This window comes from Colius striatus, chromosome 3 (genome assembly GCF_028858725.1).
Source record: "Colius striatus isolate bColStr4 chromosome 3, bColStr4.1.hap1, whole genome shotgun sequence".
In the NCBI taxonomy this organism is placed as follows: domain Eukaryota; kingdom Metazoa; phylum Chordata; class Aves; order Coliiformes; family Coliidae; genus Colius; species Colius striatus.
In genome coordinates, this window is record NC_084761.1 from 44,327,058 (window position 1) to 44,351,836 (window position 24,779).

The 24,779-nt window shown below is 39.9% G+C and overlaps 2 protein-coding genes across 9 annotated transcripts in view; one reads left to right on the plus strand and one right to left on the minus strand.

Moving 5' to 3' along the window:
* Positions 1-6,444, minus strand: part of GSTCD (glutathione S-transferase C-terminal domain containing) — a 76,842-nt gene extending 70,398 nt beyond the window's left edge. For 3 of the 5 annotated variants that reach the window (XM_061993367.1, XM_061993368.1, XM_061993362.1), the window contains exon 1: positions 6,366-6,444. The gene's annotated coding sequence lies outside the window, so the exon portion shown is untranslated. Of the gene's footprint in view, positions 1-5,652; positions 5,684-6,058; positions 6,109-6,365 lie in introns of those variants that run through there. The other 2 variants (XM_061993363.1, XM_061993365.1) reach the window with 2 other exon arrangements.
* On the plus strand, positions 6,127-24,702 carry INTS12 (integrator complex subunit 12). 4 transcript variants are annotated; one of them, XM_061993370.1, is made up of 9 exons: positions 6,127-6,302; positions 7,877-8,430; positions 11,391-11,794; positions 12,987-13,150; positions 15,152-15,301; positions 15,875-16,062; positions 20,292-20,451; positions 21,714-21,866; positions 23,768-24,702. In XM_061993370.1, exons 4-9 carry the CDS (start codon positions 12,995-12,997, stop codon positions 24,335-24,337), a joined length of 1,377 nt encoding a protein of 458 aa, XP_061849354.1. In that variant the 5' UTR covers positions 6,127-6,302; positions 7,877-8,430; positions 11,391-11,794; positions 12,987-12,994; the 3' UTR covers positions 24,338-24,702. The 4 variants fall into 4 exon arrangements, with proteins under 4 accessions (XP_061849354.1, XP_061849356.1, XP_061849355.1 ...); XM_061993372.1 differs by lacking the exon at positions 11,391-11,794; XM_061993371.1 differs by lacking the exon at positions 7,877-8,430.
* Positions 24,703-24,779: the final 77 nt, after the last annotated feature.

The following is a 24,779-nucleotide window of genomic DNA, read 5'->3' on the forward strand; positions in this document are numbered from 1 at the left end:
ACATTCATGATCTACTTACACTGCCACATCTGCTCACGCTGTAAAATCAGAACAGTTTGCAAATTGAGAACAACTTATTTTGGGAATGGGAGGAAGGAAGAGACAAGACGTTTCTTCCCCCTTAGCCAGAGCAGTAAATCTATATCATTCAGCACATAGCCACAAAAGTGCTAGTGTAAAGGACATGATAGAAATGTGACACTGCAGATGACAGAGAGATCAGGCGTTCACTTGTTTTGACAGTGGCTCAGACCTAGATAGCATCAATTGGTCTTGGTATCACATGCTGAATCAGCATAGTACCTTCTAGTCCCCCTATTTGTTACATATTCTCCACAGAGTCAGTTTAGAGTCCGATTCAGTTCTCTCTTGTATCTTCCTTCTCCAAGTAAAAGTCAGCTCACGCAGGCTTAGTAGTGCTTAAAGCAAGCTTAGACAGGCTCTGAGAGGAGTTCTCACTGACAACTGTCCAGTACAACCCAAGTTACTGTACTCTAGTGGCTAGCAGTCCTCCAGCACCTGCCTGTAATTATCTACTCACGTGCCCAAAAGGATCAAAAAAGTTCTCCAGCAACTCTCCACGAAATTGTACAATTCAAATCCATGAAGCTCAAATAACCAATGAACAGGTTTACAGAGGAAATCATAATGCTCAGTAGGAACTGAAGTTTAGCAGCTTAAGCACAGGAGGCTACATTTAATCTCAAAATAAAAACAAATCTTTCGCTGCTCATTGACAAGAATCTCAGGGCTCTTAGTGAAGTTCCAATACCTGTTGTTGAATTTTGTGCTATATAAAAAAGCCATTTATACATTTTCTTCTAGTTAAATAGGCAGCCATTTTTAATAACTTTTCCAATATGCACATGTTGAAGTTGCCTTCATCCCCAAAAGCAATAACTTTTAATGGCACTCGCTCATGAAACATTAATAACCTACTCAGATTTATTTTTTAAGTACTTATAAAAAATTTTAGGAAGGGATGCTCATATCAAGGTGAGAGAGGAAGAAAAGGGTTAAGCTGAGGCAGCTGTTTAGGTTACTTAGACTTTCCTCACATGGGAGGAGTAAAGGAAAATTCAAAGATGAAATTATGATTAGTGTTATGAGGACTTCCATTTTAAGGAATCAGATAAACAATGGCACTAGTATTATAGCAACAATTAGGCATTCCAGTTAGTAATTCTGAAACAAATAATAATAATAATAAACTGATAATATCTTACACTTAACAGCCAAACAAACTCCAGAGGAGGAGGTAATTCCAGCTCTCATCATAAAAATGCCAATGTCTCACTTCTTTGTTTTTCAGGGAGAGTTAAAAACATTGTGCATTTCATAAGATCATGTCTTAAATTTGAGAATAGGTACTTATACACACAAACAACTTCCAGACCCTGACAAACCAACCTTTCACTTCATCATTTATACAATATTTCAGTTCATGCAGGCAATTGGCTTGCTCTCAACTGAAGGCTTCAATCTTTCAAATACTCGTAGCTCCCAACCTAAAGGTGCTTTTGCAATATACTGTCCCATTATTTTCAAATATAGCCCTAAATTCTTCTCATATACTATATACACTACTACATTTTTCCTACCAAAGTCTCTTTGTCTCACATTTGCAGTGCTACAGCACTGAAATTGGTTTCCCAGAACAATACTCCCTGTTCTGCTACTGATACGGTCAATTTAGATCCGAGTTATTAAACTTACTGTGAGGAGTGGAACAAATTCTATTCTTAATTAGAGTCCATTTAGGACAATATTATTTATCTGCTTCTGCAGCTGACCTTCAAGGGATGAAAACATGAGATTCATTCAGCAGGAAAACATAAGAAATGTTGCATCTGAAGCTGTTGTTTGCATCCTCCAGCTGTTCCCTCCTTTGCTATGCCCAATGTGGAGGTCCAGGAACATGTCTCCTTTATGGTTGAAAAAGAACTTGCATCTGAATTCCAAGGAAGCCCAAACATGTTAAGTTATGTATCTTTCAGTTCATGGTAATTCAGGTTCAAATATCAAACTAAGCATTTTTAAGATTCTTAACAATGATTTAATGAAGGTTGAGTCACTTGTCAGTTTGCTCCTCCCTCTCCTGCCCATGCTCACATTCCATTCTTGACCTTATTTCACTCCACTGAAAGCACACATTATTAAGATGAAGGTATCATCCTCAACAAGAATAGTCTGTTGGTGATCAACAGTTAGGCAATTAACAGTGCTCATGTTAAAATCAGCTACCAAGTGAACAATGCAGAAGACAATGCTTTTCATAATTCTAATGGGATGAAGGCCACTGTTATAGTTGGAAGCCAATTACTGTAAATAAGTTGGCTATAAGTGGGCTATAAGTTATTCCTAAGTTAACTCTTTACACATAAGATTCTCAGGGAAAACAGGACTTTTCTTTCCAACCCCCTTTAAAACAGTCAAAAGTTTAAGCCGTTTTTGCTTTTTTAACCTATTTTTATTCCACTTCAGAGATTTCAGAAGGCCAAAACATAGCAACTAAGTTAATTTTGTTCAAAGATATGTAAGCTGAATAGCCAAATAGCATTCTGAATAAAGTCTCTATCAGAGATTCAGTTTCATTGCAACTATAGAGCTCACAAGGCATCACAGAAGAAATTTCAATTGACATAGAACTTCCTACCATACCAAGAATAAAAAAAAAAAAAAGGTCTGAGCTCAATTGCTGAGAAAATCTTTAGTAAATCATCTTCTTCCATTAGCTGATATCTAAATGCAGGTGTTTCTACCAGCTTCAGAAAGCACTGCTGTAAGTTCTGCACCTTTAGTTTTTCATAAAGCACTTACATGGAAAGTATAACTTCTGAACTCATACTGAACTTTCACACAGACTCTGCAATTGCCAAACAACATGCCTACCTTTGTAAATTCAGATTACTTTTTTATTCATATTTGAAGTTTGAAGATTTAGACTAATCCAGCAAATTTCTCTCACTCTTACCTCTCTAGACATCAAAAGTGTCTTTGCCACAAGAGGTCATTTGGTGACTATCTTAAGAGTTTATCAGGAAAATTGTCTTTTTCAGCCTCATACGGATAGTGACCAACGTAAAGTCATCTGCTATATTCATAGAGCCCAGACCTTGAATTATAGGGTAGCCCATTCAAAAAAATATTTTCCTCTTTACCCATTTAATATGTTTCTACAATTACTATGATGAGAATCGCAATACTAAAATATTGTAACAGTGAGATATTTTATCATTGAGACTGATAAAATGCACATTAGCTAAGATGAGAAAGAAGATTTTTGTCCTGGACACAAGCTTTGCCATGTACATGGCTAAACTGTAAGCACTGCATTCACCATTGCTGTCAGAGAGCCCAGTGCTGGTTTGTCCTAGTTCATGATGACAATTCAGCAGTCTATTTTTGTTTCCAATATACATATTTTTGGTTTTCTGCACTACTTTGGTTCTGCACAGTATATCTTCCTTGTGGATTTAAGCACAGCCTCTTCTTTGAAAGACGTAATGGCCCACTTGGTTGCCTGTTCTCACTTAAATATTTTTCACATTACTACTAACCATCCATTTAGTGATAAATTTATGAATCCCTTGGCAGCTTACTAAGACAAAAGCAGCCACAGATCTACACAATAAAACAGAACATAGAACTAACAAAATCTACAAGACATTACACTACTCACTCTATGTTTCCTGTTACTTTTTTTCCCTCTAATTAGACTGCACATTCCGCGGGAAGATATTTTATATTTTTTTTATTCTATACTGGCCTTATTTACAATAGTCACTGTTGAAATAGGAAAAATAAGTAATGAACATCAATTTCCTGGACTTTTGTAAGGTCTTCAATACAATCTCCCACAACGTTCCCCTGGAGAAACTGACTGCCCATGGTTTGGACAGACCTACTCTGAGATGAATGGAAAACAGTCTGGATGGCCAGGCCCAGAGAGTGGTGGTTGAAAGGAGTTAAACCCAGTTGGTAGCCAGTCACCAGTGGTGTTCCCCAGGGCTGGGGCCTTTTCTGTTTAACATCTTTTATCAGAGGTCTGGATGAGGGAATTGAGTGCACTCTCAGTAAATTTGCTGATGACACCAAGCTGGGGGGAAGCATAGACCTGCTTGAAGCCAGGAAGGCTCTTCAGAGGGACGTGGACAGGCTGGATTGATGGGCTGAGGCCAATTGCATGGGGTACAAAAAGTCCAAGTGCCAGGTCCTGCACTTCGGCCACAACAACTCCAGGCAATGCTACAGGCTTGGGGCGGAGTGGATGGAAAGATGTCCTACAGAAAAGGAGCTGAGGATGTTAATCGACAGATGGCTGAACATGAGCCAGCAGCGTGCCTAGGTGGCCAAGAAGGCCAATGTCATTCTGGCTTCTATCAGAAACATTGTGGCCAGCAGGACCAGGGAAGTGATTGTTGCCCTGTAGTCAGCACTGGTGAGGCCACACCTCAAATACTGTGTTCAGTTTCAGGCCCTTCACAACAAGGACATGGAGGTGCTGGAGTGTGTTCAGAGATGAGCAATAAAGATGGTGAAGGGTCTGGAGAACAAGTAGTGAGGCTGGGGTCAATCTCTTCTCTCCAATAATGAACAACAGAACACAAGAAAATGGGCTCAAGCTGCACCAGGGGAGTTTTAAGTTGGAGATTAGGAAGAACTTTTCCATGAAGAGGATTGTTAAGCATTGGAATGGGCTGCCATAGATGAGATGCTAAAGGATATGGTTTAGTTTAGTAATGGGCTTAGCAGTGTGAGGTTAGTGGTTGAACTCAATGATCTTAAAGGTGTTTTCCAACTGCAATGACTGTATGAAATGATTTGCAACATCACTTAAATACAAGATAAATTAACATTGTCTACCTTTGGTATGAAAATCGCTTTGGCTATTTTTGACAGATAAACATCAAGTAAGTATCATTTTCGCTAACTGTACTGTTATCATTTTCTCTTCCTGTTCAACTGCACAAAACAGCAGTTAAATTAGTTTCCCTGAGCCACTGTGTTAACAAGGTAACAAAGAAAACCGTTGGTTTAAAAACAAACATTTCCTAAGAAAAAATATTTTTTAAAATTAAAAAAATAAATAAGTACATAAACACCCTCTTCCTGAAAAAAAGTCGCATTTACTTGTTGATTGCTAACGTGGTAAAACAGAACTTTTGCTAAATATCTTCTGTAAAATGTTAACATTTGAGAAAAATTCAACACAGTAATTCATTTAAAAAAAACAGTTTTCCTGCAGCAAACATTTAACTTCACACAAAGCAGCATTTCTGCTTTAAGGCAAGAATCTTTGGAGGTCAGAGTTACATTTCTACCCAGACAACCAATTTGCCATATGAGTTTCGAGCCACTGTTGCATCCCCAAGCGAATCCAAAGAAATGCATGCCAGCTTTTCCAGAAGAGCTGCAAACCAGACTTTCAGACAGGTGTATTAGTGAAGTAAAAACAGTTAATAGTTTACAAATGGCTATGAAGAACTGAAGTCAAGCTTTAGAAAGACAGTACGCTAGAAGTCAGTTATTGCAGAAAATAATACCCCGTGTTAAAATTTCTTTGCAGACATTCTCCATAAAGCCTCCACTCCCAGGTTTCCATCAGCAGTCAACCCCCCAAAAATTGGACCTAGTAGTCGACGCTGACACCTTTTTTCTTTTCAGTTTCTTTTTGTTTCCACAAAGCTCAGCCAGAAGTCACCAATTGCCAGACAGTCGACACGAAGACTCCGAGTGCCTTTCCCGCCATCAACTACTACCGGTCTTTACCGATAAACAGTCGCACACGGAGCTTCCAGCCATTCCTCCGTCACGAAACAGAGAACTAAGGGGAGAGGGGGCAGATGCTGTTGTTCTCAGCCCAGGAACCCAGGTGCGGAGGAAGCAGAAAAATCCGAGGCTCCTAGTGCTGCGCGGAGGGCGCCGAGACCACCCCCTCGGGGCTGCCCTCTTAGCTTCCGCCCCCGCCCAGTAACGACCGCGAGACAGCGAGACCAGCCCCTCCCGCACCAGTTCTATCCTCCTGAGTGCGAGGCGCCCACCGGCCGCCGCTTACCCTGCCCCGCCCGCAGCGCTCTCACGACCCCGCACGCGGCCCGGCCCCGCACACCGCCGCTTCCGCCCCAGTCCCACCCCTTCCTGCGAGCGCGCTGCTGCCGCCCCGCTCCGGCCCACACGCTTTCCCCCGCCTACCGCTGCTTTCGGAACTGCTGCTTTCGGGCCTGGGTTACTGGGCGGGCAGCGGACCAGCGGTGGACGCGGCTGCGAGCGGCGGTTGTTCTTATCAGCCTTCCTCTCCGGTAAGAGCGTGGTGGGTGTCTCCGTGGGGACCTGGGAGGGGAGAGAGCTCTAGACACACGTACCTGGGTGGCCGTTACCTTCGGAGCAGGGCGAACACCTTGTGGCGCCGGGTGGGGAGGCGGTCGCGCCGGCCCTGCAGGTGCTGGCGTTCCAAGGCTGCTGGATGGTCCCTCCTGGGCACATGGGCATGGCTGCGGCCTTGAAGAAACCGGTACAGGGCTCTAAGCAGCTGCAAGAAGAGCTCCGGAGTCGTTCTGGGCCATGCCGGGTCGGGAGGCTGCCGCGCCGCTTCTAGCGCAGGGTGCTGAGCCGCACTGAGCGGAGCTGCCCAGCCTCTCGCGGGCGGGCCTCGGTGCGAGCGAACTCGGGTGTTAGCGCAGCCGGGGCACAGGGAGGTTCAGCTGCTCTGCTGTGACACTGGCTGGCACCAGGCGCCGCTCCCTAATGAAAGCGTCGCCATCCCGCGGCGGGGGGAAGAAACAAACCAAGCGACCAGAGGTGGTGTGTGCGTGGTACAGGACATATAAACATCAACCACAGTATAGGACATTTTTTGAACTAAAATATGTTGGTGTTTTATCCTCTTAAGCATTTTAAGAGAGTGGCTTTTAGGTGAGAGATCTTTTCTTCATTTGTAAAGAAATTTGCAGCAGTTGTGTGGCAAAGAATCGGGTCGTGTCTTTGGCATAACCAATTCAGAAATTCAGTTTGGGTTTTCCACTGAGAAATCACCAGGGGGATGATTCTTTGGAATTTGAGCCCTGGGACAGGCTAGCCAGGAAGATTGTGCAGTCTCCTCTGGAGGTTTTCAAAACCTACCTGACGCGTTCCTGTGCAACCTGATTGAGGTGAACCTACGTGAGCAAGGAGCTTGGGCTACGTGATCTCTAGAGGCTCCTTCCAACCCCTACCGTTCTGTGATTCTAAGAATTTGTAAACATGCTAAATTTCGATATGCGTTAAACTACAGAAAAGTGAACAGAAGAATAGGGATATAAAAAAAATTACCAGTGGCTTAAACCAATGAGCAGTGACATCTGTTTAAAGAGCATCTTCAGATCCCTTTTTTGCAGAATGTTGAAGCTTGGTGGTAGTAGAGATTAGCAAACCTCAATTGTGTAGGTATGATCATCTCATGGACCTGAATAAGCATCTTTAATTGCATCACCACAAAAATCAGCTTTATATTCATGAGAACAAAAACATTTTGTAGAAAGGTAAGGCACATGTAACGGGAAAAAGGGTTGGTTAAATAGGGAACTCATGACAGAGCTCCAATGCAGAAAGGACCTATACAGGAGATGGAAATGGAGACATGGGCTGCAAAGGAGGAACATAGAAATGCCCCCCAGGTGTGTGGTGATGGTGTTAGGAAAGACAAAGCTTAGCTAGATTTGAAACTGTCAAGCAATGTCAACAGAATGAGATGCTGTTCATCAAGAAAAGGGTTCACAGGGAAAATAAAGTGCTGCTGCTGCTGAAAGGGACAAGTGTTTTAGTGACAGCAGACACAGATAAGGGTGAGATATTTCACGTCTTCTTTGCCTGAGACTTCACCTATAAACTCTCCCAGGCCTTTTGCAACAACACGGGGTTCGAGGAGAAGAGGAACTACAAATCGTGGATTGTTTACCTGAGGAGTCCATGGACCTCAGGTGGATTGTATTCAAGAGTGTTTTCACAGAGCTACTGTCTGTCATCTTTGAAAGGCCATGAGACTCAAGGAGATCTCCAAAGACTATGAGGAAAGGCAAATCTTAATGTTCATTTTCAAAAAGCACTAGAAAATCAGTCCAGAGGATTGTGGGCTGTGGAAAGATCATGAAGGAAGCCATTTGTAGGCATAAGAAGGAGCAAGGATAAATCATGCCTTACTAAGTGGATTGTCTCCTGTGGCAAAATAACTGTATCGGAAGATGAAGAGAAGGTGTTGGATGTCATCTATTGTGGGCCTAGGGGGACCTACTGGAAACCTTTATATGCCTAAGAGATTATTGAGAAGATAGAGACAGTCTTTCTGCATAGCTGCACTGTAGAGGAAGAGACCGCACAAATTGGAACAGGGAAGGTTCCAATTGAAAGTAAGGAAAAGAGAACAGTGCAGCATTGGGACAGGTGGACCAGAAGGTTTGTCACTTTCTTGTCTTTGGTGGTTTTCATGATCCAGCAGGACAAAGTCCTGAGCAAGCTGGTATAAATTTAGGATTTCCTTTGCTTTGAGCAGAAGGTTGCACAAGGTGATGACTTGAGGTCTTTCCCAAATGAAATGAATCTGCAGTTCTTGAGTAATGCACTGTTTGTGAGGAGTAGAAAATGGCAAATATAGGGTAATAATGCAATCTTAGAAATGTTGGATAAACAAGTTAGTGATATTAATTGAAATATGGATTTATAAGTACAATATAAAATACACTGTAGAATAGAATGTAAAATGAAGGATACCAGTAATAGTAACAGTATTAGTGCGGCATAACAGTGTTACTAACATAGCAGAAAATTTTATTCCAGCCTTCTGAAATTCTTTAGAGAAGATCTTAAATAAATAAGAGCTGATTAATACAATTGTTCTGATGAATGCGGTTGTCCAGACTACTAAAGAATGTGAGTTTCGAAATATCTCCTTCCTGGGAGATAATTGAGAAATTATGTTGTAATGAATCAAGTCTTGATTAAGCTACTAAAACAAAAACTGAATACGGAACTTCCTTTTTTTCTACTTTCAAGATTCTCCTTGATCTTCGTTCTTAAGAGTTACATTAAATCTGGAAGTGATCTGAAAGAGATGTTATTGTTAAATAAGCAAAATAACTGTCAGAGTTATTGGATAAGTCAGGAAGAGAGAAAAATCTTGAGGAACAGAAGAATTCAAAGGGGGTGGAGGGTGAATTGATATTTTGGTTATAAGTGAAATTAATTCTTTATTATGGCAGTGCAGTGCATTGGAAGGAATTTTGTGCTATTGATTCCTGTTACTGGGTTTTATATTAACTGCTACACACGTTGAACATAGTTGAAAAGGATATGTGAGTGAAAGTTCTTCTAATCACTAGTGTCATTAAAAAAAGTATTGCTGAGCTTATAAATAATGGGTTTGATAATAGCATTGCAATATAAATTGAAGATATGCACTTTTTGTGGAAAAGTATCTTCAATTGTACACCCATCTCAGAAAATAATAGAAATAGGAGTTCAGAAACAGATGAAAATATGATCATATCTGAAAATGTAATGCTGATCAGGGGACTGGAACATCTTTCATATGAGGAAAGGCTGTGGGAACTGGAGCTGTTTAGTCTAGAGAAGAGGAGATTGAGGGGAAATCTTATTAACATTTACAAATATCTAAAGGGTGGGTGTCGGGAGGTTGGGACATCCATTTTTTCTACTGTAGATAGCAACAGAACAAGGGATAAAGGGATGAAGCTGGAACATAAAAAGTTCCACTTAAATATAAGAAAAAACTATTTCACTGTGAGGGTGATGGAGCAGTGGCACAGGCTGCCCAGAGGGGTTGTGGAGTCTCCTTCCTTGGAGGTCTTCAAGACCTGCCTGGACATGTTTCTATGTGACCTGATCTAGGTGAACTTGCTTCTGCAGGGGGATTGGACTAGATGATCTCTAAAGGTCCCTTCCAACCCCTACCATTCTATGATTCATCAGCTTAACTGAAAGTTATCATCAGTAATATAATACATGTGTAGACATGCAAAATTATAGCTGGCAAATAAGAGAGAGGCTTTTACACCCTGGAAATCTGATGAGTCTGTTAAATTGGAATATCACATATTCTGTATGGTGCTTATTTAGACTTGTATGAATTTGGCAGAAGACAAGACTATGCTCAAAAAATGAGAATCTTAAAAACATCTTAGATGTTTTAAGAACAACAACCCACTATTTTTTTTCCCCCACAAGGATTTAAACCTCTGTAGTGGGTTATCTGTCTACACTGTGAGTTTACTCCAAGACTGTCTATTGTAGGATTTTTAATATTGTGTCAGATACTTCAAAGAGTTTTGTTACCGTGTATTTCATCTTGTCTATCTATCATCAAACAGTTATGATAGAAGTGTTAAACAGAAACCTAAGTTGAGAAGGGTGTTTTTAGGGCTAGGTTAATGGATTAGTGCGTGGTTGCAAGAGGATGTGCTTTGGTTCCTGTCCCTGCTCCACAAATTGTTGTGTTCTCTTCAGTTACTGCTTTCTGTTGTAGGTGTGAGGATTATTATGCAGCCCTCTAATCCCACAGTTGCATTATCAAACTGCTGCACAAAAGACAGCGTCACACTCTTTTTCCTAATTCTTTTTGCCAAACAATATTTGCGTTATTTTATGTATAAAGATTTCATTTCAACAGGAAAGTCAAGGAGTGTTCTCATGCATAATAACGCATGGCATCACTGTTAAAAGACACTATGCTTGCTCCAAGGCTATCAAGTTGCTGTACTATGACTTCACCACCAGAGGGGCAGTGTATGAATGTAAACATGAATGAATGCAATTGAATCTTAGGTTTATAAGTAGCAAACCACTCTTCTGATCTGTAAACATCTGGAAACCGCCACTACCAAAAGCAATAATTTGCCTTTTGGACAAAACCAAATACTATTATTAGCCTGTTTGACAGTCGGGCTGTTGTGGTCCAGTAAAGAGAACATACTGTCAATTTACTTTTTACTGATGATGCTGGTTTGAAAACAGCTATTAATGTGTTCATCTGTCCATGAAATATCTTCTTTAATTTATAAATACAATTTTCATTTAAAACCTTATTCCTAAACTGAGTGTACTTGAACTGTTTAATAAGGCCAGTTCCCTCTCTTCTCATGAGAAATTTTTTGTAATATGTTAGTTATAACTGCAGTAGCCTATGACATAATTTACCCTGGAGAACAGAGAGTGAAATGCTGCAATTTCATAGGCAAATAAGAGTAAATACAGAGAACCCTATTGAAATCTAGTTTTTAGTGGTTCATTACAATAGATGTCTTTAAAATGCTAGAGCTTGAAATAAATGTGAGAAATGTTACCTTTGTAAAGATGAAAATTAAATTAGTATTCTTATGCTTGTTCTCTAAATACTACAGGCATCCTGAATTGACTGCAAATAACTTTTGAGGCTTCCTGTTCCTTACATACATAAGTATGAGAGACTGAGTTGTCTAGATGGACCTTGCACCACAGTCTCTGCTCAGTCGATGAAAAGGCAGAGTAACTTCCTGGCAGAAGTTCTGTGGCCACCAGAAAATGACTTGTCAAGTAGCAAAGATTAAGAAAGAGAGAATAGTCTCTTGAAGAGGATTCTTAACTCTCTGCTGGGTCCATTGAAAAAAACCTCTATGAAGTCTACTGTGTGTCAAACTCCTTGATGATCTCAGTCAAGCAATTCTTTGGTGTCTCGTGAAAGCTCAGCATGAGATAAAGGCTCCTGGAGACTTCTAGGCAGATGTTGAGGGAGCAGACTGTCACTGCTGGTGTTTTGGTCAGAGAGGTAAAAGTTGACTGCCTTGGATATCAAAAGGAATTCATCAAACAAAACCTTGGAAGCTCCAGCTGAAAAAGTTGTCCAGACAGTGCTTTTGAGCAGGACTAATGAAACTCTTTTCAAGAATGTCTTCTAAATGACTGTATATAAAAAATTTAAATGTCCTGATGTGTTTCAAATGAGTTTTGAAGGGTTTACTAATTATACTACTTCTCATCTCTTTTGGAAAAGAACAGGAAACTTCCTTTCCCATGTTATTTCTTTAATTGTTAATTACTAATTAAGTTAAAGAGCTTTATCTATCTTTGTAGGGGCAATTTCTGGTGTAAATGCAGTTCCTTAGAGCTTTTGTTAAAGAAATTAACAGAGAAGGTTCCAGAGCACTAGAGTGTATTGCTGTGAAATAAATGCTTTTAAAAAATTTATTCTAATATTTTCCTCAATTTATTCCATTTATGTTGACACTGTGACATCTTAGAGATCTAGATGTCATCACATGAAGTGGAAACCTAGGCTGTCACAATGGAACTTGGATAAATCACAATCTGAGTTACAAATTTTCTCACCAATCCAGTTAAAATTTAAAAATGGACAGTATTTGTTCATATTTGTTATATACATATGAAAACATATACTACCTGGTTTATCTCTCTTATATTATATGTTACACTGAGCTGTTCTTCTCAGAAGTTTCAAAAGTGGGGTTTTTTTCTTCAAGAAAAGGATTTTTGTTAGTCTTAAATGACCAATGAGGTAGAAAAAACAGTGTGTGCAAATAATGTTAAGGAGAAGGGTAGCGATTGTTTTTCTTGAGGTTTACAGTTTGCATGCTTTTCAGTAATCTGTATGTATGGAATATCAAGAATATGGAATATTTGTTCTATTTATGGAAGTATGATGAGTTTAGCTTCTGCATGTCAGATATACCAAAGAACGAATATGACATGGTTTCAGATGTAAAGGCAAATTTAAGTTCTGCAGCTCTGAGGTTCACAATCAGTCATCTTCTAATTATACTAATTAATCCATATATTGTCCTGGCTGTGCTTTAGCATCATTTAATTAAAAAAACAAAAAAAAACAAACAAAAAAACCCAACAAAATCTTATGTGCAATAGTTAGCCACATGCTGTTTGAATTATGCTCCCGATGGATAAAGTTGTCATTGATTTTCTTTTTTTTTTCCTTTCCTCCAAAGGCACCACTATGGCTGCAACAGTGAACTTGGAGCTTGATCCCATTTTTCTGAAGGCCTTGGGCTTCTTGCATTCAAAGAGTAAGGACTCTGCTGAAAAGCTGAAAGCACTTCTTGATGAATCTTTAGCCAGAGGAACTGACTCAAGCTATCGTCCATCTCAGAAGGTATTGGTATTAGAAAGCATAGGTCATTTCTTAAGATTTTCTAAAGTTCCTGCTTTTCCTAGGTGAATTTTTATAGCTTAAAAATTAAAAGATATTTAGAAATTGAGAAAAAAAAAGTAATTATGGAATATTCACATTCGTCTTGTCCCTTTTATGCAACATTATCTATTTGATTAATTGAGATGAATTGTGAAAAAAATAATCTATTTATCTTGTTGGTGTACCAAGACCTATGAAAGAGATACTTAACACTGTATTGCAAGCATCCTGAATTTGTAATAGCGCTTTTTGTATTCACTTTTCTATTGATTTTTGCATTTTATTCATAAACTATGAAACACACTATTGTGTACTTCTACAGTTACAGTCACAGATAAAAGTTACTTTGAAACACAGACTATTTTTGCCACAGATAAATGTAGAACAAAGCAAGCCATTAAGTGATAAAACTGGATCACTTGTCTTGACATCTTGTTGATGAAGTCATATGAGAATGAAAACCACCAAATAGTTAAAGCAGAAATTATTTGCAGGCTGAAACCATTGCCATCCAGTGGACAAACATTATTTTTCAGCTACTGAACATCACTAGACATCTGCTACAGAGAATGTTTGAATCTGAGATTAGTGTATGGAAAACACTCAAGCAGGGGCATCCTCATATAGCTACGTATTGCCATATGGATAATGAGGTAGTGTTCTCCCCTAGGATGCCTAGAAGTCAGCCTGGTGTGTTCTAATGATGGTCTACATGCTGATACATTAGTGATATTTCATTTCTTTATGTACGTGGTCCTGAATAACTCAAAGGCACTATTACTGTGTGGCATACATCACACTTGTACTGTGTGATCTCGTTTCTACTCACTTTTAACTCCCTGAAACCTAGACTGCAGTTCCTTCTGATACAGTTCTCTCAACTCTCAGGAGTCCTCTGTGTCAGAGCTCAGAGAAACATTGGTATGTGGTTTAAAGAGGAAGCAGGGAGATGAATAATAGTGCAAAGAGGCCAGTTCTGACTGGGAAACTAGTTCTAATAACTGCTCAGCTGGCAGTCACCTGCCCTCAGGTGAGACTGAGGCTCAGACCAGAGGAAGAAATATTTTGTTCTCCTCTTTTCAGTATGTTTCCAGCATCAATTTGACTGCAAGGCTTAGAAATGGGGAAAAAAGAACAGAAATTCCTTTCCTTGCTTCTCAGGCTGCAGGATTAATTTGTGGTTGACCATGAAATCCAAGAACAGAGTAAGGAGCACAAGTTTACTATGGTGAGACAGATGAGGAAATCCATTTCTGGCGCTGGATGTAACAGAAAGTCAGCAAACTTGAGGGAAGGGGAGCTGAAGCTCAGGGCTTGGGACATGTCACAGTATACAGCAGAGAATTACACCCTTCTTCCCAGGCTGGGGGTGGGAGTGTACCTTGCTCATGCCCATTGATGTAATTAATCATTCATTTACAGACTCACTTGCTTCTTATCCATTGTTGACAGTAATGCATCATCAATAAGAGTTATTGGCTTCTGTTGAGATCTAAATTCATTAATCCAATAGGTGAATATGGACTGAGATTCAGCAGAGATCAATATTTTTCTCCTGAAGGGAATGAAATATTGATGTCTGGTGCCATCAGATGTCAGCTTATGTGTTGAGCTTTTATTGAATTTTGTCCTCAGAACTATCTGAAAATTTGTGTTCATAATCCCTTTGAATTTTCAAAGCAGAAAAGTTTGTCTTTTTTATTAATGTTCCAAAGAGGATCTTTGTCTTTGCAAAAACACCTTTTCCTTTGGAAAGCAGATGATAAGGAGAGGTTTTAATAATTGACTGCAGCTAAACACACTAATTTGTTGATGTGATACGAAAATATTTAAGAAATTCTGGGAAAAGAAGTGTACATGTTGTACGACATGTTGTTTGCCTTTCCTGTTGTCTTCAGTAGTTGCAAACTAGGATGAAACTGATGTGTAGGGTTTGCCGTGAATTTTTGTTTCTGTCTTTAGGAAGTAGAGCAACCAAAAGTATCTGTTACCAAACCTATTTCCAGTAAGCAAGAGCCTAAATCTTCTAGTTTACCTTCTGGCAACAACAATGGCAAGCCCACTGCATCAGAAAAGGTGAAAAAAGAAACAGAAAAGAGATCTGCTGATAAAGTAAGTAGATTTTGTCCTCTAGTGAAATAACTTGGTTAATAGGTTGAAGATGTTTTAAACATCATTAAAGATTTCAAGCTCTCCTTTTTAACCTCTGTAAATCAACTCATCTAATTGTGCGTAGCTTGTGAACTGCATTATCCCGTCATGTTACCATTTGGGCAATCCAACAAAAGTCTTGTTATAATTGTGTTGTGAATGTTTTCCCTGCTCTTTGCAGCGGGGTTGGACTAAATGACCTTTAAAAATTCCTTCTGACCCAAACCATTGTGTATTTCTATGTTTTACATATCCTGATAATAAGAGGTTACTAAAGTGTAGCAAGCTGCAATGTGAGGTTCCCAAAGCCTTTTCAGGATTTTTGAGGTGAAGTACAAAAAGTAGACTTGATCTTCTAGTGTGTAAATATTTTGAAGAACATATATATATCTATGTAAAATATGTTGTGTACATACTGTGTAAAGTACACCTTTCTCTACTGCTAATCCAATTGTTCCAGTTATTTTCTCATTTTAATAATATGCCTTAGCTTTTTGCATTTTCACACTCTCTCTCTCTCTCTCTGTGTAATAGATAAAAGGGGATACAGCTGAAGGAGCTGATGCACCAAAGAAGCCAAGACTAGAGAAGCAAGAGGCTCGTTCTTCTCCTATTACAGTTCAGACAAGCAAGGATTTATCCATGCCAGACTTATCTAGCTTTGAAGAAACCAGTGCTGATGACTTTGCTATGGAAATGGGATTAGCTTGTGTTGTTTGCAGGTAAGTCAACATTGCTTCACCGGAATTGTGTAGTTACCTTCTTTTCTTTATTGTGTGCTATTGAGTTAATGCTTCCTGTAGTTTTTATTCTGGAAATTGTTTAAGCACATATCCAAAATTAATAATATGTTTAAGCATCCTTCATCGATAAGGATACTTTCTTGAAAATGGATCCTTTAAGGAGAAAATCAACTTTTCTTCTTTAGGCAAGTGAAAAGTAATAGAAGTAGACATGATGCAAAACCTACCATGACAACTACTGATTTTTAATTATTGGAAAACAAGTTAAAATATTGATGGTTAAGGATAAGCAGTTTTCTTCTGAAAACATTTTTAAGTGGCATTATGAACGTGTTGCTCTTCTTCCATAATCATTTAACATTAGTTTACACGTAGCCGTGTAAATATATCTTGTTGTCAAGACAAGTTCTTCTGCTTTTCATTAAGGACTCTAAAACTGGATCTTAGTAGCATTCTGCTAACAATGTCAACAGAAGTATAAAATACGTTTTTGAATATCACCCTGGGATTAAATCGCTCAAATCAGAATTTGGTTTCACAGATGATTTATGTCCTTATAAGTCCCCACTGCTGCCAGAAGGAACAGTTTGGCTCTCTCAATTGTACCTCCTTCCCTGTTGTGTTTAAGGGATGCGTTGCCACACAGGTGTTAGATCAGCTGAATCAGCTTCTGGATCAGCATTCCACTTCGATTTTTCAGTAAGTTTATGTTTCAGTCAGCTTAGTGAGTGTAGATGGTTATGCTGGCACGTGTGTGCATGCAGGAATGTAGAGCCAGGACGGAGAGGAAAGTGGGACTGGCCTTTCAGTAGCAGTAGATAATTTAACTCGGCTTTTGGGAAGCTCTGCTTTATAACTTTGTTCCTCAGTTATTTCCATGATTCTTCCTGTTGTGCAGATAAGGAAGTGTCTCCAGTCCATGGAGGATAAATTTCGATTGCTAAGCTAATTATACTGTTAACCGGTTGTGGACTGATGAGATTGTGTCACGGTATTCCCATGTGTTAGCTCAAGTGTTTCATATGTTATATGTAGACCTTTAGAAAGGAAGAACAGTTGAAACATTTGAAGAATGAAATCATATTTCAGTTTTACCCTTCTTCCTGCAAATTCAATTTTTACTGTCTCCTGAAGGGGCAAAGCCCTGTTCAGCAGTACGTTAAAATGCTAAGAACATTATGGTCTCAGGAGGGGATAAAGGGAAGTTTTGCTTAGACAGTCCCGAGCTGCTGTGAATTATTAATTCTGCATCCTCCCTGGCAAAGGAAAAACTGTTGCAGACATAATGAGAAATGCCTGGAAAGTAACAAGAGTAAGTAAAGAAAATTCAACTTCTGTGCTTTGTATGGCTGAGACTATGCTTTGAAAAGCATAGGCCAGGTATGTGAATCCATTAGCTGTTCTACAGTCATTATTTAACCTGGCTGTTGAAAGCTTTGCTTCTAGTTAATCTGGTCACAAATTCACAGTGCTCTTGAAAAAGATGCAACTATCCTGGCAAACTAAAATAATTCTCATTAAACTGTTGCCAGAGGGAAGGAAAAGCACAGCAGAGAAAGAAACAACCTATTAGAGAAGGGATAGCAACAGTCGCCCAACACTCAGGATTTGTTTTTCTGTTACATGAAACCTGCTGGAGCTGATGTCATGTGGTTCTTGATCTCTAGCTGATGCTGGACGGGATGTTTTCCAGAGTGCTTGGCTTTCAGGCTTTCTGAATCCAACACATTGGATAGACAGTATTCCACTATTTACTGCTCAGCTTTCAACATATCAGTCCCTTTTTGATTTTGGCCATCTTGAGGCAAAAGAATAACATTCCAATACATATGAAACAGAAAAACACAAGGTGCTCTGTAAAATAACTCAAGTATGAACAGTGTGTAGAAAATTATATCTTTTATGTGAAGGAAAACATAATGTCCAATTGCAGAGTAGGTGGGCTTCATAAACACTTTGTCTATGTTGCTTAAGAAGACAAGTTAACAGGAACCCAGCTGTGGGTTTGCAAATGCAACAGAATATATTTGAATATTAACTATTTCTTTTTTTATCAGTGTAAAGAGACATGAAGTGTTTCTTTTAGATTTGCCCAGTGTCAAATGTATCTTCATAGTGATTAGGAATATTGAATGTTGATGCATGTGGTGGTTTTCTTCTTGTTCTCTGATAGAACTTAGAAGTTCTTTTGTAAGCTAGGCATAAGGAGAGAGGGAGTATTAAAGTAATTTTACCCTCTCTGGTACCTACTGGCCTTACAAGAACAAGTTATGAAAAAGAAATCCTACATGCCGTTCACAGATGATCGTGAACTCAAAAAAATAAAAAGGTCTTTAAAGTCCTGGGTTTGAAGGAACAACCTTATTTTTATGAGTAAGTGTTTGTTTTCTGAATTAGCTTTGTTTATAAGTTATCATATAATTTAAAAATAACTCCAGTTTAAGTTGTTTCCTGGGATGCATCAAGAAGAATGTGGCCAGCAGGTCAAGGGAAGTTCTTCTCCCTCTCTACTCTGCCCTGGTGAGGCCTCATCTGGAGTCCTGTGTCCAGTTCTGGGCTCCTCAGCTCAAGAGGGACAGGGAAGTGCTGGAGAGAGTCCAGCACAGGGCCATCAAGATGATCAGAGGACTGGAATATCTTTCATATGAGGAAAGGCTGCGGGAACTGGGGCTGTTTAGTCTAGAAAAGAGGAGACTGAGAGGAGATCTTATTAACATTTATAGATATCTGAAGGGTGGGTGTCAGGAGGTTGGGACATCCATTTTTTCTACTGTAGATAGCGACAGAACAAGGGATAAAGGGATGAAGCTGGAACATAAAAAGTTCCACTTAAATATAAGAAAAAACTATTTCACTGTGAGGGTGAGGGAGCAGTGGAACAGGCTGCCCGGGGAGGGTGTGGAGTCTCCTTCCTTCGAGGTCTTCAAGACCCACCTGGATATGTTCCTATGCTACCTGGTATAGGTGAACCTGCTTCTGCAGGGGGGTTGAACTAGATGATCTCTAAAGGTCCCTTCCAACCCCTATCATTCTATGATTCTATGAAGAGTTCATGAGGTTTTTTAATCAGTCAGGGAGTCGTCTCTTTAATTTTAAAATAAGGTGAGTCTCCTCCCTTGAGACACAGACTTGAAACATTACTGCTTTCTTCTGACCCCGTTTATGTAGGAGTAACAAACAAACAAACAAAACTGCTCGTGAAATATCCTGTATTTGAAATAACGGGCCCTGGAATTTCAGAAAGGTTTCTCCCTCTGTTTTTAAATAGCCTGTTTAAAAGAGAAATGTTTCTTGGAAAATGTTCTAGTATCCATACGGACAATATCTCCAGACTTCATTTTCCTGTTGTATAAAGAAATAAGGTATTACCTTTCCCCACCCATCTACAAATAGAGTTTCCATGGTTACCTGCATACCTGCTCATCAGGGATATAAGTGAAAGCAGCTTAGCAATTAAATAGCTTGATTTGTCACCCGAAAGAAGAAATCATTAGGAGAATGGTATTTGGCTAATTCACAGACCTACTCTCAGTCATGTATATATCGCTCATTTGTCATTTATACAGCATGATTACTTTCACCAGAGGTCTGCACAAAATTAAGTCCCCATCACCAGCCTACATGTTTGCTTCAAGGCACTTAATCCTTTCTATTCCTTCTTTCCATGACTCTGGTATTATCTTGAATTCCAACTGTCTGTGTAGTAGCGACCACAAGGATGGCTAATAAAACAGTTGGCATGATGATGCTCTTCAATCCTGTAGCAGAAGGCAGTCTTACAGGATTGTTGTTGAGAAATTATTTCTTCTTTAACTATACTACTTTGCAGCATACAGCAAAATTAACCAAATGTAGACTAGGCCTTCAGATGCTAGTATAATGAGGAACTCATAATTGCTGTAGAGTGAGATATCCATAAAATGATCAGGTGAGGCAAAGCAGCTGAGACTTACATTTTGTATGCATGTGTTTAATAGTGTAGAAGTTAGGTTTTCTTGAAAGTAATTGCCTTTAAAAAATGTGAAACTTCTAAAATACTTGTTAGGAAGAACTCTTACAGGAAGTAAAGGAGAGCATTTCATTTGCTACAGGTAGAAAATACATGTGAGAACAGAAATATTTTTAGTTTGTCTTGCAAAATTTGCAACAATTGGATAATCTTTTAAGTGCTTTCTTCCATAATCTGTTCTTAACTACTTGTTCTGCAGGCAAATGACAGTTACTTCTGGGAATCAGCTAGTGGAATGTCAGGAGTGCCATAATCTCTACCACCAGGATTGCCATAAACCTCAGGTGACAGACAAGGAAGCGAATGATCCCCGACTCGTGTGGTACTGTGCCCGATGTACCAGACAGATGAAGAAAATGGTAGGAGTCAGGTTTTTTTTGTCTTGTGTGAGCACTCTTTGAATACAGCAGGATACTTTTTTAATATGTGAGAGTATTTTAGGGGTTACAAAAATCTTTGGAAGCATGTTGGAGAACCCTTGCTGCAGCTGTGTGTTTTAATGTAGCATCTCAAAGAGTATTCTATAAAGTGCTTCTTGAACAAGGCTTTTTAAAAAGCAAAAGTTGAGTGGAGTGAGATAGGATTATTTCCTGCTTGGTAAGCCACAATTGAAAACTTCTTTTATTTTGGGTGATAACTCAGGTTTGTAGTACATGTCTACTAAGTAGCCCTGCAGTTTTACTTTTCTTCTCAGCTTTGGACACAAATGGTTCTTTTCCTATAGGACGGGATCTTGAGTGTTCTCGTGCTCAACAGTAAACTGTGGTTAGAACATTCCAGGAAAAGGAATCTCTTTGTTTTGATTGAGCTATGTGTTAATTTCTTGGCTAAACAGACTAATTATCCCTGATCCCACCAAAATTCCATTTATTATGAGAAACATGAGGGTAAAGAAAGCATTTCTGGGTGCATGAAACTTTAACCATTAGTTTGCACGACTTTAGTTCATAACATTTGGAAATCAAACTCTTTTACCCAGCAGAAAAATGTGTTCTATTTTGGAACTGTTCTATGATAATTTAACAAATTGATATCTGTTGAAATGGCTCTACCAAGAAACAAGAAAAGGCAGCAATGTAAGAACCTGGCCTAGGAATTACCATCACGAAAATACATGATTATTCTGATGATCATCAGGCCTTTGACCTCAGAACAATAAGGCAGCCACTGCAGCCATTCAAAGTTTGCTTTCAATATGCCCTTTCCTTCTTTAGTTTCAGCATAAATTCTACCATTTTACCTGCCACTTCTTAGCAGACTCTTGCAGCCTGCATCCCAGTACTGCTGGATTATGTCCCTGTCTTCCTCAAATTCACCTCTCTTTGCTGTATCTCTGTGAAGGCCCAGTGCTTTCCTGTTCCCTAAGGGTCAACAGTGCTGCTCTTTCTATGCTGAACTAGCATGTCCTATTCAGAATACATTTTGGCTAGACTCTGTCCTCGGTACATTACTCAACTACCTCCATGTCCCAGAGTACCTTATTTCTCAGGTACCATTCAGCTTGAAATTGTAAACACTAGATTGCAACCTGATAATGCTCATGTTTTTTCTGAACAGTCAAAACAGTCAGTGTTATGGGGTCTATAACTAATTTGGGGTGTTTTTCCTGCCACTTATACAGGCTCAGAAGACACAAAAACCACCTCAGAAACCAGCTCCTGCGGTGGTTTCAGTTGCACCAGCTGTGAAGGATCCATTGGTCAAGAAGCCAGAAATAAAGTTAAAACCTGAGACCCCATCAACTTTTCTAGCATTCAAGAGAACAGAAGTTAAGGTAACGTAGTTTAAGTTTTCCAGGGGAAGAGACTTACATTTCAGTGCACAGATTATAATTTTTTCAATAAGACCAATCTTTTCCCACAACAACTATGAATTAAAATAATCTCTACTGTGTGTACTGAGTAGTACCATAGGATGGTGGTTTTGTGTTAACTTGAGAAGAGTGGGGAGAAAAACTCTCAATTCAAAGTCCTCGAAGTGTCCATCTCTTGACTGTCTTCTTATGTTACGAGAGAGAACAGAATTTACTCTATGGATTTTTTTTTTTCATATTTTATGCAAGTAGAAATCCTCATAAATATGTGCTTGCAATCTATAGAAGGCCAATTGCCTCCCAGGCTGCATCGAAAGCAGTATAGCTAGCAGGTCAAGAGAGGTGATTCTGCTCCGCTATTTGGCTCTTGTGAAACCTCACCTGCAGTGCTGCATCTGGCTCTGGGGCAGCCAGCATAAGATGTGAACATGCTCAAGTGAGTCCAGGAGAGGGACTCCATCTTGAAGGTCTTTTCCAGCCTAGACAATTCTGTGATTCTGTAATAGGGAAACTCCAACTGTCTCTGTGAGATCTAATTTAGGAAGCTCCTTATATATGTTGCTTCATATTTCTGTTTCTCCAAGTTATTTAATGAATATTGAGACAAGTTCGTCAGAGGTGGGAAACCAGAAGCAGCATAATAAACAGCATCATAGTTTAACCAAGCACAGCTCTTACTTAGGAAAACAAATTTTCAACTCAGAATAAAGCAATTATTCATGTGCTTAAAGTATGTTTGCCATTACTCTGCCTGGCTGCAAACCATCATGAATAACATGGTGGGTAGTACTCAAGCCCTTATACTTGTGAATAACCTTTTTCACCTCAGTGGAGTTACTATTGTGCCAAGGAGAGAGGCCCAATTTTGTCCATCATCTTTACTGTACAGAAACTGCCTGGGTGTATTTTAGAATGGATGTTACTTGAGCAGAGGGTTTTAATTTCCCATTTGACCATACTGTTTGATGTAACTCTGGTTTAATAATTCAGCATCTGTATTATTCCCATCTGAAAACTGAGGATTATAGGGTTTAAGATGTAGGAATTGTAGTTAATGTGTATAGCACTTTGTAGCCAAGGAAAAACACATTTGCAGTGAGTTTGTCTTTTGCGGTGCCTAAATGGGAAGACTACAGGAAAGAAGTCCAGTGACTTTATTTGTATCTATGGTACAGGCTGCTAAGAACTGAGAGGAGAGGAGAGAGGAGAGGAGAGAGGAGAGGAGAGAGGAGAGGAGAGAGGAGAGGAGAGAGGAGAGGAGAGAGGAGAGGAGAGGAGAGGAGAGGAGAGGAGAGGAGAGGAGAGGAGAGGAGAGGAGAGGAGAGGAGAGGAGAGGAGAGGAGAGGAGAGGAGAGGAGAGGAGAGGGAAGAAAGGGAACAAATTTAGAAACTGCTACTTCAACCAAAGGACTGTAGTAAATACCTAATTGCTCAGTGTCTGGTTTTTGTCTGAGCATCTGTCATCTTGCTAAAAAGTGACACCAGGTAATGACAGTAAACAATAAAACATCGTGGCTTGCCCCCCTTTTATATACTTCACAAATTGGAGAGTTTTGTAGTTACTAAAGTTAAACCATCCTTTAGAGTTTACAGAGGGGTCACAGTGCCATAGGATAGCCTGCTATCTGTTTCAGAATAAAGAGTAGAAAAGGTGGTACTGGTTTTATGTAGCAGCGAAATAAAAAGTGCCAGGCTGCACCTGGCATCTTTCTCCTGTTAATACTTTTAACTGTAGCTACCAGTCAAGTATTGTCCACTGTGTGTTCTTGGGAGAAGAGCTGAAACAGAGGCTCAGCCTATGCCTGCTATGATGTGTTACACAGATAGGTGCTACTATAATAAGAATGCTTTATTTATTTTAGACCTCTGCAGCAATTTCGGGGAACTCAGCCAGTACAAATGTTTCCTCTTCAGCAACCAGTGGCCTTACAGGATGGGCTGCTTTTGCAGCCAAAACCTCCTCTGCCAATCCATCAACTGCCAAACTGGGATCAGCAGCACAGAGTGCCAGTGGGAAACCTGCAGCTTCTTCAAATACCCAGAAACCTGTGGGCTTGTCGGGGCTGGCGACATCCAAAGCGGGGCTAGCATCAAAAATGGCTTCTGCCAACAGCGGCACAAACCCTGTGCAGCTGAAACCCCCTCCGCCTCTGACGCTGGGGAAAACCACGCTGAGCCGTTCAGTGAGCAGTGACAACGTCAGCAAAGCCGGGCTGCCGAGCCCCGGCGGCGCCGCGCCGAGCGGCAGCCCCCAGGGCAGCGGCGGCAATGGCAACGGCGCGGCCGCCGGCGGCAGCGGCAAAGCCCCAGCTGAGGCGGGCGGACAGACCGCCTCCCTCAAGGGCCCCACGTCCCAGGAGTCGCAGCTCAACGCCATGAAAAGGCTGCAAATGGTCAAGAAAAAGGCCGCTCAGAAGAAGCTTAAGAAGTAGTAGAGCTGCTTGCTGACGCTCTGTGATCTGTGAAACAGCAATGCTGGTGTTTTTCTCAGAGAAAATCCCTCAGTTACTGGACTGAAACTGTACTTATATCAGGGAAGCCCAAAACTTACCTTATACAGAAGGTCAAGCTTTGATAATCCCAGTATTCCCTCTGATTTTGCAAATCTATGCATTTAATAGATTGGAGGAATTCACTATTCTGGGATTTTAGTTCAAAGTGATGAAACTTGGAATTGCAAAAGTTGGGTCTTTTGGAGTGTAAAGAACACCCAGATTTATCTGGACACTGAATAAATTGAACTTACGGAAACTGTCATTCATTTTTGAACGTGATTAATAAAAGTATTATTAATCTGGGAAGTTGTTGCTGCTTTTCTTTCACCCCATTTTTCAATACTTAAAATGCTTCAGCTGTTCAGAGTTGACTGTACTG